Source organism: Poecile atricapillus, chromosome W (assembly GCF_030490865.1).
Source record: "Poecile atricapillus isolate bPoeAtr1 chromosome W, bPoeAtr1.hap1, whole genome shotgun sequence".
In the NCBI taxonomy this organism is placed as follows: Eukaryota; Metazoa; Chordata; class Aves; order Passeriformes; family Paridae; genus Poecile; species Poecile atricapillus.
Window position 1 is genome coordinate 92,288,423 of NC_081288.1, and position 15,344 is coordinate 92,303,766.

General features: G+C 40.7%; 1 protein-coding gene across 5 annotated transcripts in view; it reads right to left on the reverse strand.

Moving 5' to 3' along the window:
• LOC131591636 (ceramide transfer protein-like) overlaps window positions 1-15,344 on the reverse strand; it is a 311,936-nt gene that overhangs the window by 120,614 nt on the left and 175,978 nt on the right. For all 5 annotated transcript variants that reach the window (XM_058862535.1, XM_058862539.1, XM_058862536.1 and 2 more), the window contains 4 exons: window positions 15,099-15,206; window positions 14,186-14,324; window positions 12,572-12,655; window positions 4,522-4,679 (listed from right to left, as the gene is read on the reverse strand). In XM_058862535.1, coding sequence (XP_058718518.1) covers window positions 4,522-4,679; window positions 12,572-12,655; window positions 14,186-14,324; window positions 15,099-15,206 — 489 coding nt within the window. The remainder of the gene's footprint in view (window positions 1-4,521; window positions 4,680-12,571; window positions 12,656-14,185; window positions 14,325-15,098; window positions 15,207-15,344) is intronic.

Genomic DNA, 15,344 nt, shown 5'->3' on the forward strand with positions numbered 1-15,344 from the left:
AGGCCCTGGGAGCTCTGCCTCCCCACCGGGTCAGTGAAGGGGCCCAGCCCCACCCCCAGCAATCCCTGGGTCGGTGGAGGGTCCCACCCACACCCCCACAGGGGCTGGGAAGGGACCTATCTCTCCCCCCAGGGGGCAGGGCCAGGACACCCTTTCCCCCACCCCCCCCATGGGAACAGGGGGTAGGGCTTCCTCTCTCACTCCTCCCCGTGGGGTCAGGGGGCGGGGGAATGGGGAACAGGGTTGCAACATTTGGAGGCGGGGTTGCAGAGTGATGTCATGCATGACCAGAGTATGGTAGGAGGAAGGGAGATGTGAGGGAGGGGAGGGGTTATGGGAGGAGTAAGAGAACTGGGCAGAGACAGGCAGTTGGAAAGGGTCATGGGAAAGGGGAGGGAGATACAAGGGTGGTTTCTCCACATGCCTATCTGGCACATGGCCAGCTCCATCTTGGATCCCAGCCACATGGAGGTAGTCAGGATATGAGGGTATAGGGAAAGCTCTCTGATAGTTTGCGCGACACTATCAGAGCTGGGGGGCTGAATGAGACACATGGAACCAGGAATGGCATTGTTACAGTGCATTTCCTGAGTTTCTGGGTCTGTTCTATGCATCTTTTTCAGCTCAGGGGCAGAGGGTTTAGGGGAAGATGTAGGGGAAAGTAGTGGGAGTTGCAGTGGCTGGTTTTTTATTTCTTTTTCTCTATTAATCAATTCTTTTCAAATTATAAGAAAAACTGGGAGATACTTTGAAGCAATTTTGTCTCTGTTTTCCACTTTAAGTGTTACAAAATTGCCAATTTTATCCCATGCAGAGATAGATTTTAATTCTGACAGATTAAACTGTGGAATGTTATGGGACAGCCATGAGATAAAATGTCTCAACTTTTTCTTAGAAATTTTAACATTTATGGTTCTTAAAAATTCTTGTAATTTGGATTCTAAATTTGGTTGGGGTGTAGACAGTTTGGATCTCATTTTTGCTATTAACAGTGTGTTAGCACAACTCGTTTTTATCTTGTTTCACTGCAAAAGCAACCAAGAAAGCAGCGGCAAGCCTTTTTCTCAGCTTGCCTCCCCACACACACACTGGGTAAGATACAAACTGCAAAGCTCAGCCACAGTTACTTTGCTGGGCTGCTAAAAACATGTGGCCGAAGCTGTGGGGGGGGAAAAAACACTGCCGCCTGTTCCCCACACCGCGGCTGCCGGGTCCTGCAGCTGCTGTGTGTCCGCGCTGCGCGGCTGTCATGTGTAATGTGCTGCAGCTGGCTCTGTGCTGAGCCCGCGGCTCACACGGCCCCGGGCCACCCCCCACCGCCGCCACTGGGCTCTGCACGGCTCTCGCAACTCCAGCTGCCCGCCACCACCCGTGGGGACACTCCTGCTGCCCACGCAGCCTGCAGTTTTCACAGCCGCTGGCCCAGGCGCGTGCCCAGATGATCCACTGGCTCGGCTTGTGCATGCTGCCACGTGGGCCATGCCTGGGACCAGCTCTACCTCAGTTTCGCACTCCCTGCTGCCAATGGCCCGTCTGACTCACCACTTTTACGTTGTCCAGCAGTAAAACTGTTCTTCTTTGTGAAATCGACTCTCCCTGGGCTTGAGAAAGCTATCGATTTCTCCCTTGTAAGCTATACTTGCATTTTAGCTTTTCAAGGTAGTTGACGTGTCCAGGCTTGCGAAACACACGTGTGTTTCCAGCCACTTTTGGGGGTCTCACAGAGCCCCACCAATGGGCGCCAACTGCTATTATTTTTAAGTCCCCTGTTTCTCTGTTACCACTGTCTGCCCAGCTGCAGCCAGGGAGACAGGGGAGATAGTCTAGCATGGAACAGAGGAACTGAAAACGAGGCTCTTTCCCCTGCTGAGATGGAAGTTCAGCTTTATTCTTGGGATCCCGTGGAGAAGGAGGGGGAAAAGAGGAAGGATATTGATAACGCATGCCTTTTTGAAGGCGGGGGAAGAGGGTGGCTTACATTCACACAGCCAGTAAGGAGAACTGGGGAGAAAGAGATAAGAGGGGAGAAGCTTACATTCTACATTTTGGGGGTGCAGTCTCAAGTCATACCATTTTTCTAAATGCATTACAACAGACATTGATATGTTGGAGCAAGTCCAGAGAAGGGCAACAGAGCTGGTAAAGGGTCTGGAGTACAAGTCTGATGATGAGAGTCTGAGGGAGGTTAACCTGGTGAAAAGGAGGCTCAGGGGTGGCCTTATCACTCTACAACTACCTGAAAGGAGATTGTAGACAGGTGGGGGTCAGCCTCTTCTCCCAGGAAATTAGTGACAGGACAAGAGGACATAGTCTCAAGCTGCACCAGACAAGGTTCAGGCTGGACATCAGGAAGAATTTCTTCATGGAAGGGGTTGTTAAGCATTGGAATGGAATTCCCAGGGATGTAGTGGAATTGCCATCCCATGAGGTATTCAAGAAAAAACTGGACGTGGCACTTATTGCCATGGTCTAGTTGACAAGGTGGTGATTGCTCGAAGGTTGGACTCAATGATCTTAAAGGCCTTCGCCAACCTAAATGATTCTGTGGTTCTGTATGAGTGAAAGTGAAATTTAGGTTTGAATTTTTAACTGCTTACTGTTGAAAAAAAGTGCTTTAAAGTTAGTCCACAGAAGAAGAAAAATATGACAACTAATCTAAACCAAATTATATACTAACATATTATTCTGTAATAACATATACTAATCTACTGACAAAAAAAAAAAAATCACTTTATCCATGCTGTAAGCAAACTGTGATCAGCAAGAGTGAACTGTGTTTGCTCAATCTGGAATAGAGAAGGCTTTTGTGGGGGGACTTAATAGTAGCTTTCCAAAACCTCCAAGGAGGTCATCAACAGCCAGACTCCTCACAGTGGTCTATAGTAGGAAGAGGAAAAACAATAGGAAAAAAATAGGAAAACAAACAATAGTGGAATAAGAGCTGCTCCGAGTGTATATATAACAGCAGCTGAGCATCAGAACAGGCTGCTCAGAATTGCTCTGCAGTGTTCAGCCTTGGAGACTTGAAATCAGACTTGATAAATCCATGATCAGCCCCATCTCATTCAAACTGTCCTTCCTTTAAGCAGGAGGTTGTACTAGAGACAGTGTCTTCTAACCTGAATTACCCAGCAATCCTATGAACAAGCTTCAAGTCTTAGATCTGCTATAATTCTTCAAACTACCTAGATGAAGCAATAATAAATTAAATGTTGAGAGAAGTCACAATACAGTTAGATAGGACAAGGTCTTTGATATATGGGCAAAGAGCCAGGAGACATGGGAAAGGATTCAAATATGGTTGCATTTTGTCTGAATAACTTCATTCTTTGAACTGTGTACCACTGACACATATTGAGTAAGATTTGAAATGTGATATACACCATATGAAAATATGTTAAATTAAAAACAAGACAACAATGGCTAAAGGACTGTACAGGACAGCAGGCCAGTGATGGCAGAATCCTAGAAATCAAAGCCTGAAGTACAACCTAGCCATGTTTCTAGCACATCTCATCTGAAGAGAGAAGACACTACTCCTTTCAAGTTGCTATAGTGGTTGAGTAGGCTTACCATGAACTATCATTGCCTAAGAATAACATATAATATCAGTGCAGCCCCACCCCAAAAATTAACCAATTGGTATAAAACATTACTTAAATTAATTTCTTTAGTCTCTTAAAGGTAAGTGAAATAATTGTATCTTAGACCTTTAAAATTAGAACTGGTTGTTTGTAGCAATCTATCCGAACAACTTAGGGCATAGTGTGCCCCAGCCAAACTGTCTGTAGAATTTGTTATCAGACCCTCTGGAATTCCTCAAGGTTGCTGAAACATAAATTGTTCTAAAATAAGAAAGAAGACACTGAGAAACAGGAAAACGACCACAAAAAACAGATAACGGAGGGCATTTAAACACCTGCACCGTGACCAATCACAAAACCTGAGGAGTGCATGCTGAGTGTGTGGACAATATAGAGGCACCAATCAAGTAATGCGTGATCACTTGAACAGTAGTTTTAGAATCTATAAATAAGTGCATAATGTAAACAATATATGGCTTCTGCAAAATCATACTGGTTCATTGATCAGAAGTCCTGAGCTCCTACAGTTGTCCTCAGTTCTGTTACCATTTCTTATCACACAATATTTCAGAGATTTTCATATCATTTTGCAAGCATAGATAATTAGGTCTCTCTTAGAGGGCTGCAAGCAATACACTTATTACTGTAGAATGCTATCAGGTTCTTTATAGTATTAAAAATATAGGAATACTATCTGAACAAGGGCTGGGAAAAGAAAAAAATATGATGAATAATGTTACTGTACCAACAACAGTCAGAATGAGGTTTTAACATGTTAAAGGAGTAATAAATAATGAAAGCATCTAAAATTAATAAGTGCTATATATATAAAAAAGTAATACCTGGAATAATAAAGTTTAAACTAAAAAATTTGAAATTTCAATTTTAAGTTGAAGAAACAATTTTTACAACAAAAGTTAAAGGAGAATGATCTTACCTTATCTAGTCTTTTTTGCCAGCTTTCTTCACGTTTTACCATGAGTTCAATACAATGAGAGAGTGTAGCAAGGATTCCAGCAGTAGTTGCCTTGAAAGTTATAGCTTCTCCTTTAAAGTCTATGCCATTAATTCCTTTGGGTGTCACATATGGAAACACTAAAACCAAACATGAATTACTCATTGATAAATTCCTTTAACTCAAACAAGCATTTACATGCATGCTTTATATTATCACTGTTTGAAGAAAATAGACTGGCTAGAAATTTAATTTAAAATTAAAAAACAAAAGTGCTAATACTTTTCAGCTACTCACTGGATAAGGAAGGAGATTTAAAAAGAAAAGCTTCATCCTTCTATACTGTATTTCAAGTCTGCTTGTAATGCTGTATTACTATGCAAATCATATGGGTGGAGGGAGTGGGAATACTTTGTAACAATAGCAGTTTGACAGCTTGAAGTGGGGCCTAATTAATACAAAGCAGCCTTAAAACATATCCAATACAGCACTAAGAAAGAAATTATTTCAAAATGCAATGAAACACCAAAGGTAACATTTCAAGGCTGCTTTTAGCAGGTAACTATAGATTTAAAAATCACAATATTAAAAGGTATGATATAAAAGTATCAAATATGTTGAATTATCCAAGTACTGTGGTGTTTGGTAGTTCCAACAACTACTTCTTGCTGTCAACCAGGCCATTTGTTACTAAGGCTATTTAAACAAGTCACTTAAGACGTGTGACAAAAAAGTACCTATTCTATGTCAAACTCATATGTAGGTTGACAGAATACCAAATCAAACACTACACAATAATGTCAGAAAATGTTAGAAAGCAGAAGTAATACTCATGTTGAAGCTGAGCCAAGCAAGTTAAATTAACTCCTGCTATGCCATAGGGCAACCTGATGATTTATCACCTACTTGTATATTGCTTTCTTTTCCTGGTCTGTCAGTTTGTCAATATGCCACTGTTACGGTTTAAAGAGTAAAAATAATTATTTGTGTAAATTTATGCAATATCAATCTGCAAGGGTAAAAAGCAAAGCTTTCAAGCATCTCAGTTCTTGTAGAGAAGAGAAATGCAATTGCTGTTCTCTAATAGTATACCACAATATTTACATTAGGGAACAGAAAGCAAGCATCACATGATCTTAAGTAATGGTTCAAGTCTCCAGAGGTTTTATATGCCCTTCTTTCAGAAGGACTCAGACTTTTTCAAGCAGATGTTTACATACCACACACTACTTCAAATACCTCAGTAAACATACATACTATGGTAGAACACAGCTTATCTTTTTGTTCCATGTTAATCAAGAATACTCCCTGAAAGGGTAAAGACAATGGGAGTGAAAGAAAGATCAGTTTCAGAAGTAATAATGAGCTCTCCCTAACAGCTGCAAAGGGGAAAATGCAGTATATACTGCTAATATGTCATGCTGGTGTAGACCATGTTCATGTGCAGGCTTGCCAACACAGCTACACTGATCATACAAGTGATTTTTCTCTTAAGTATGCAACATGCTAGACACACTGAAGAAATTAGCGCTGACTGCAACAGTATAAAATCATTTCATAAATCTATGGTAAACTGCAAGGGAGATGCAGCAAAGTAGCCTCATTTCCTGGAAAAAGCCAGCTTTTGTTCCTGTATGTCTTTATGTCTCATCTACAACTCATTAATACTTCTACACAGTTTCAGTCATCATATATTCTAATTCCTTAATGACTAGTCTCAAAATAGCAGTATACATACAGAGTTTGCCTTTTCAAAGTCAGTGTCATCAAATTTCAAAATGAAATTTTGCATCAGGAGATCTGTAGGTTCAAGTTAAAGGCTAACAGAAAAGTGTTATCATTGCAACTGCTCTGCTTGCCTAGAGATCAAACTGTATGTAGCCAATTGAAAGATGGAGAAGTATTATTTTTCTTCTATTTCAACACCTTTCAAGTGATTTCTTTTTAATTATCCTATCTCTTAATAATTTTGCTTTATTCATTAATTGTTTTCTCTTGCCTTTCTTATAATGGATTTTTCGTAGCATGTTTTAGCCTTCTTCAAAAGCTCTTCAGCCCTTCTCTCCTACATATCTCTGTTAGGATAGATCAGTTGTGCCATCTTATTCATAAGATGCTGTTTGTAATACTTTCCCAGATGTTTCAAAAATCACCTGTTCAATCAAATCTGTTTTCCACTGAAATGAAAAACTAGTTTTAAAAGACAGTAAGTAGAAAAACCAAGTTTCTTTCTTTATCTTTTCCATTTTATGCCACCTTAACATCTTTTGTCACTAAACTAATTCTAAATGAAAGAGAAATGCTTTGGTACACGACCCATTTATTTATACCTACTGTTTCTGGTATTCTGTGGATAGCAATAGTATCAATATAATTAGTTTTCCTCTAAAAACAACCTCATTATTCCAGCAGTATATTGGTGAATATTCTTCCTCCATTCAAAGCATTAAAATCCAGCACAAATCCCACTGTGATTTATATAAGAATTTTCTTTCAGTCTCTGTACCATTTCCATCTTTGTAGTTTCAGTACAGAAGCACCTTCCATCTTCAAAGAGGTTCCCTTAAGTACCACCTACTGCTCTTAATTCTTACATAATTTAAGCCCAAATACACTCACTTTCTTGAGAGGATGAATGTCAACACTTCCCGATCAAGATTCTTCATTCTTAGATTCTAAAATCCCACTGGGTAAATATGCATCAGTCAGGGTCTCCCTTGGTGCTTTATACAAATAATCATTGTTTCAGTAACCAGATCTTCTAATTGGAAAGTGAGCAATAAATTTGAATACCTTCATAGAGCTATTTTTAACTTTCACTCAAAGATCCTAGAGAACTGTACTAGCTTAAAACCAAGCTAGAAAATTAAATCCACTCAAGATGGTCCCTTTTCCCCCCTCCCCTTCCGAAAATGGAGGAACACTAGAAGACATTAAAAGTTGGAATCACAACTTACTGAAAAATTGCAACACCCATACAATATTAATAAAAGAATGTACAAAAGACAGAGTTTTACCCACAAAAAAGCACTCACCACTGAACAAACAAAAACGTCTCCCAAAGACGGCACCCAGCGTGGTTTCCCAGACAAAGGCAGAATGGTGACTGGCCCTGGACTGGGGCAATGTGGTATTTGAAAAACAAAAAGATATATTGGGAGGCTCTCACAGCTTAACTTTTTTCCCCCAGCCTGAAAACAATATAAAGCAGGGACAAAAAAAAACTTGGAAAGCTAGTTCATCCAAATGAGGAGTTGTGCTGCTGAAATACTGACTTTGCCACACCTGGCACAGCTTAGACCCCACTGCATGGGCTCTCTTTCCAGGATGGTGGCAGAGGTGGTGTGGGTACAGGGGGTCACCCTCTGGTGCAGTGGAGGCGTGGCATCAGCAACAGCAGTCCCAGTCCCACACTCTCCAGAGTGAGCCCAGAAAAAAAAAAGGAAAACTTTCTATTTCCAGCCTTGGGTTTTTCCCTTCCAAAACCACGCCCCTCAGCGGGTGACATGGGTGGTATTGAATAGACAGCATAAAATCTCCACCCCCTTGTTTCTATACCCAAGATATTATCCATCCCTTATTCTATACCATTAATATCATGCCCAGATTTTATACCTTTCAACTATATACATCTATATATACATATGGCTATGCACAAGCACAGGTATTATTTCAGTAGTCACTGGAAATACCCCCAAGATGTTTGTTGAATTCTTTTAGACCATGACTGGTGTAACTGGATCAGTTCATACTCATTGTCCATGGTATTTACCACATACAGTGGCAGTGTCATTCAACAACCCATATTACATAGGCAATTCAACGTTACAGACTATTCTCACCCAAATATCAAATCACCTTGAGGTGCATCTTATATTTCCCTGTCTCTCTGCATTTCCCACCAAGTACACCCAGGTCTTTGAGCAAAAAGAATCCCATGCCCATGGGTTTGCCTTTGCTTGAAACAGGATTAATCCAAGCTGTCTTCCCTAACACATTCCTCATATGCACCATGGGGACTTCATCCCCTTCTACAGTATGTAGAGGTTTTGATTGGGCAGAGCTGGCTTGATTAGTGGAGCCTCTAGTGTTAACTAACCAGGTGGCCTTCACTAAATGCAGATCCCAATGTTTGAAGGTCCCACTACCCATTGTTTTCAATGTGGTTTTTAACAGTTCATTACATTGCTCTATCTTTCCAGAGGCTGGTGTGTGATAGGGGATATGATACACCCACTCAATACCATGGTCTCTAGCCCAGGTGTCTATGAGGCTATTTTTGAAATTAATCCCGTTGTCTGACTCAAATCTTTCTGGGGTGCCATGTGGCCACAAGACTTGCTTCTCAAGGCCCAAGATGGTGTTCTGGGCAGTGATGTGAAGCACAGGGTACATCTCCAGTCATCCTGTGGCTGTTTCCACCACTGTAAGTACATAGTGTTTGCCTTGGCAGGTTTGCAGGAGTGTGATGTAATCGATCTGCCAGGCCTACCTATATTTATATTTCAGCCATCATCCCCCATATCACAGAGGCTTTACCAACTTGGCCTGTTTGACTGCAGCACATTTCACTGTTGTAATGCAGTTAGGAAAAATGGTATGACCCAAAAAATGTACCCCCAAAAATGTAGACTTGTAAGTTCTTTCCCTTATCTTGTTCTCCCCAGTTCCCCTTATTGGTTGTGTAAATCCCCCACACCCCTTTCCCCTGTCCTGAAAAAGGAGTGCTTATGGATACCTCTTCCTCTTTCCCTCCTGCATCTCACCCTGAAGGATCCCAAGAAATAAAGCTGCAACTGCCATCTCAGCAAAGGGAAAGAACCTCGTTTTTAGGGTCTCCTCTGGCAAGCTAACCTACCTCCCCAGCCTCCCTGGCCACTGCGGGTTGGACAGTGGTAGCAGAGGGGCTGGGGACATAGTAATAATAGCATTTCCCACTTAAGCATAACCTGGGAGATAGTGTTCATGGTTTAGTTCACCCCTCAATCACGAGCCCATCCATATGTTGCATCTCTTCCTTAATGATCTAAGGTGTTGTGGGCCCATCAAGCCAGAAATAATTCACCCTTATGTTTCCAGTCTAGATCTACCCAAGACACTTTAATCTTGGTAGCTTGATCTGCCTGTCCATTGTTGCAATGCTCTTAAGTACCTCAGTGCTTGGGTATGTGTGCATCTACATGATGGACTTTTAGAGCCAACTTCTCTACCTGGGTAGTGATGTCTTGTCACACTTTGGCAGCCCAGATGTGTTTACTTCTTTGCTGACAATTGGTCTTTTTCCATTGCTCCAGCCACCCCCACAGAACATTTGCTACCATCCACAAGTCAGTGTAGAGACAGAGCATTGGCCATTTCTCTTGCTCAGTGATACCTAAAGCCAGCTGGCCAGCTTCCAGCTCTGCAACCTGACTGGATTCACCTTGTCCCTCAGTAGCTTCTGCAACTCACCACATAGGACTCGATACAGCAGCTTTCCATTTTCAATTTGTCCCTACAATATGGCAGGAACTGTCAGTAAAGAGAATATGTCACTTTTCATTTTCTGACTTCCTCTGCTGGGTTGCCCCACACAATGATGTCATCAATGTACTGCAGGTGTTCAGGAGCGTCACCCTTTTCCAGTGCAGCCTGGATCAGTCCACAGCAAATAGTGGGGCTGTTTTTTCACCCCTGGGGAAGTCAGTTCCAGGGGTACTGGACACCCCTCCAGGTGAAAGCAAACTGTGGCCTGCACTGTGCTGCTAAAGGAATGGAAAAAAACCTGTTAGCACTGTCAGTGGTGTCACTACTTTGCTACCTTGGATGCTAGTTTGTACTGAAGTTCCAGCATGTCCAACACAACAGCACTCAGGGATGGTATGACTTCATTCAGGCCATGATAGTCCACTGTCATCCTCCACTCTCCACTGGACTTAAGCACTGGCCATATACGGCTATGAAAGGGTGAGCAAGTCTTGCTGACCATCCCCTGGCTCTCCGATTTATGAATCATCTCATGGATGGGGGTCACGGAGTCCCAGTTGGTGCAGTATTGTCAGTGGTGCACTGTTGTGGTAGAGATTGGTACCTGTTGTTCTTCAACCCTCAGCAGTCCCACAGCAGAAGGGTCCTCTGAGACACCAGGCAGGGTATTCAACTAATTTCATCTGTCTCTACAGCAGCTATCCCAAAAGCCCAACGATACCAGTTTGGGTCCTTGAAATACCCTCTCCTGACCACTACAATTAATCCTTAGCAGAGCAAGCGCTTTATATGATCGGAAAAAAAAAAAATCTACTCATATTTTAGTTCTTTGGAAGTATACTCTAGCTCCTTCCAATTCCTTTCCTCATAACAGTTTTGTCAATAATCTAGAAAGAAAACCTAAATACAGCAAGAAAACATGGAACACATGGGGAACTAGAGCCAGATAAAAGAAAACAGAAAACAGAAAAGGCTTATTTTGCACATATATTTTTCAGATTCTTGAAGAAAGTGTCTACAATTTAAAAAATGCTTTTGCTAAGTACTTCCTTTGGAGATTCCATCAGTTTTGCAACTGTACTGCTTCAAAGTTTTGTGAACCAAAGTCTAACAAATATTGAATTGTCAACCATTATAGAATGTCAGTGAAGAAATAATTTCAGCCAGGAAACAAGAGAAAGTATAAGAAGAATGCAAATAGATTTTGTAAATGCATACACAACTTCTGGCACGCCAGATATATCAGATTTCTAAAAGAGCAAGACTTGCATGAGGAATTCATATTTAGTGAATGGATGCAGTAAGTGCAATGACTAAACCAGATCATTTAAGACAAGAATAAAAATCAGAATTCTGTTCAGCATAACGCTGAAAAATACAGTTTTAAAAAGTGCTAAAATTAAGATGAGTGAGATTCAGTAACAATGTTGACTTAGTGTTGAAGGTTAGGTGTTCTTTTTTTTTTTGTTTTATTTTTGTGTTCTGGCCTGCCAGGGAATTTTTACCCATTATGTGCTGGGACAACCTAACTACCTGTACTTAGGGGTGCTCACAAAGGACAAAGAGTGGCCGGGCCCAGGGTGGGGGGGGAAGGGGGCAGAAAAAGGAGGGTGGGGACAGTTTTTAGCTGGCTTTTCCTCGGCTTCGGGGAAGGACGTTCGTGTGCTGGGTCGCGGAGCTGCTGCTTCTCCTTCTCCCCTCTTTGTTAGTGGCCTCGCACCCCCTGTCCTGCCAGGCATCGCCGCGGAGCTGCTGATACACCTCATCCACCAGCCCAGGATCTCAGCTCGTCCCTGCTGTCCCAGCCGACTGTTTCCTCAGAGCCCTGCAGGAGCACCGGGACTGACTGCCCGAGGGGTTTGTGAAAACAAAGCCTCTCCTACATCCCGTCTCAGCCGAGAAAGCTGTCCCGGGGTCCCTGGTTCTGTTTTCTTGTTATTGCTGTAGTTATTGTTGTTTGTTTGCCTGGTTATACTAGTAAAGAACTGTTATTCCTATCCCCAGATCTCTGCCTGAAAGCCCCCTTGATTTCAAAATTATAATAATTCGGAGGGAGGGGGTCTACATTCTTTCATCCCAAGGGAGGCTCCTGCTCTCCCTAGCAGACACCTGTCTTCTAGAACCAAGACACTTAATCATTACATAGACATACAAGTTAGAAAAACCATAATGGGGCACACCTTACTGGAAAAGCATTGTGCTTCACCACACTCCTAAAGCAGATGATACTTGCAAGAAAAACTGCAATTGCCTGTTATAAATCTCAGTTCCCAGTGTACAAATGATGCAGTTGTTTCAAGAGATTTTTGTAGTGGAAATGGCTTTGGACACAAATAGGAAATTCCAGCTTGACAGTCTTACATTAATATTTGTGTGAATTAAGAATAATTCAGATTATAATTCTGCTTTTCCTGATTATCTTGACACAAATAAGAATCTCCTGTCACATACATTCAAATAACTATTCTTGTCATTTTCTGCTTAGAAAAAAACATAAATATCCATCTTGTATCTGGCTTATCATACAATTCATAAGAATTTTCAGTGAAAAAGTTGGCACACTTACATTTTTCCTTACTGCTGTTACTGTTATGTAAAATATCCCCATCAGAACGCATCGCAGGAAAATCATCTTCATCATCTTCTACCACTAAATGTAAGAAAGTGTGTGTTATGGGAGTGAAAAAGCTTTCCCAAGTCTTTAGTGTGCAAAAAAATAATTAAGTGCCTCTTCATGGCTAAGCAGCATTTAAGATTTTTTCTTATAAGTCATGACACACACCCTCCCTTCTTTTTTTTTGACCACTATCAACATTACCTTCAGAAACCATCAGAAGACTAATATTTACTCAGTGTTGAAATTTAGCACTTGATTTGATGGCAAGAAGAACATTATCTTGGTGTTACAACTGGATAAGCAAAGAGCCACAACTGAGCAACTATCTACTCTTTTACACTAGAAAGTTCTCAAAGTGGAACGGTACTTACCTATTGTTTTCTCACTATCAAAAGTTTCAGGCTACCAGAACAAAGATGGGAATGAGTATTAATGCCTCAGAAAAATGCATGAATATGACAAGCTGTGCTCTGGGAAAAACAATTCAGAGAGATGTAGATATCCACACCTGAGTCTAATAGGACTTCCAGTGTGCACTCAGTGCTCTAGCTACAGCCAATATATCAGGAACATTCATTATGGCAGAACCTTTGCCTTTTTTAAAGAATGTATTGTTCCTATTAAAACTAATAATCTATTGCTTTTCAAAATAAAGATAAGAGACTGGTTTTGGCTGGGATAGAGTTCATTTTCTTCTCAGTAGTTTGTACAGAGCTGTGTTTTGGATTCAGTTTGAGAATAATATTGATAACATACTGATGTTTTGGTTGTTTCTAAGTAGTGCTTACTCAAAGCAAGGACTTTTCAGTGTCTCATGCTCTGCCTGTGAGGAGCAGCACAAAAGACCGGGAGGAAGCATGGGCAGGATAGGTGACTTGAACTGGCCAAAGTGATATTCCACACCATAGAATGTCATGCCCAGTATATAAACTGGGGGGAGTTACCTGGAAGAGGAGGCTGATGACGGCTTGTGAACAGGCTGGGCATCGGTCAGCGGGTAATGAGCAACTGTACTGTGCATCACTTGTCTTTCTTCGGTTATATCTCCCTCTCTCCCTCTCCTTATTATTACAATTATTATTATTATTATCTTTTACTTTGTTTCAAATAAACTGTTCTTATCTCAACACATGAATTTTATTTTCTTTCCTGATTCTTCTCCCCATCCCATTGAGAGAGAAGGGGAAGTGAGCAAGCAGATGCATGGTACTTGGTTGCCAGCTGGAGTTAAACCATGACAGAGACACAGTAGTAAACAAACTTGAATTCATGTTATGGGGTAAACAATTATATAACATCAAATGCTTAAAAGATCATTTATACAATTGACAGCTAAAAGTCAATATTTAAGTTAAGCAGATTTTTATGGGAATCCAGCTTCTGAAGTGAAAATAGTTAACAGTGTATGCAGAAATATCTATGACTGATCTCATTATTAAAGACTAAATTTAATATACATACTTCATTTATATGGTATCAAATTCTATAGTAACTATTTCAAGGGCTATTCCTGTGTAAAAGGTTAAATTCTATGGTGATAACAGTTCTCAATTACAGTTTTACCTTTATCCCTCTGGAGTTCATCTTTGGAAACTGCATCTGCACAGGCATCAAAGTATTTCTGTAAAGTATCAACTTGTCTACACAAGATGTCTCTAAAGGTTTCCATTTCTGCAAGCTTCTCACGTAAGCTATGGCCCTTCTGAAAATACAAGCATAAAAAGGCTCAAATGCTTCTACAGGTTCAGCAATAGTTCAATGCCAAAAAAAAAGGATTTCTGCAATTATGAAGAACAAATTCTTTAAGCTCACCAAAGAAATTTCAGATATCAGCAGCTATGAAATACTGATAATGTTAGAAGGACATAAGAAACTGTATAAAAGTGTTTCTTACTCATTTTGTCCACTGGTCTCAATTTTTCATTTTGACTTCATCTGCTACTTTAGTGCATTCAATAAAAATTTATTAAAAACACAATCTTACATACTATGAGGTTTACACCTATTTACCTGAAAACAGTCAGTTCTAGTTTAAGATCTTTATTCTAGCCTTTACTTCCCCTTTTCTTGTGCTGCTCCTCTTCTCCCCCATCCAATTTCAAATGTTAAATATTTATACACATGAAACAAAGAAAGCTGTCATTTGTCAAGTCACAGAATTAGCATTTCCTTTCATCTAAAAGCCTTGATATTCTCAGAAGTATGCTAAGACTAATAAATCCTCCCACAGGTTTGATTTCCTTGCCATTTGAAAATGACACCATAGTTTAAGAGGGATAATTGCATAGAGGCATGAAAAAGTTTCCTGTATGATCTGTTCATCATCACATGCTGAATTACTAACACTTATAATAAACCAAAAATTTGTTTGGGAATTTTTCCTATAATTGTGTGAACAAGTCTTCACATAGCTTATTTACTTTCCAGTTTTGTGTGCTATTTAAACACAAATACTAAGAAAATGTTATTCACTAACCTTGAATGAAGAGGTGGATGTTGCAGAGTATCCACTTGCTCCAGAAACAAGAGACACCATGGAGCCATGGCGTCGTAAACTTGACTCTGATGCATAGCCAGACTCAGTCTAAAAACCAAACCACACACAAAAGTAGAGCATTGAGGCTTTTAATAAAAAAAAAAAACTAGTGAAAGCAAGTTTAATATCTCCTCTAAACTAGCCAATTTGTTTCTTGTCAGGAAGCAGCAAGGGCTTCATAACTTG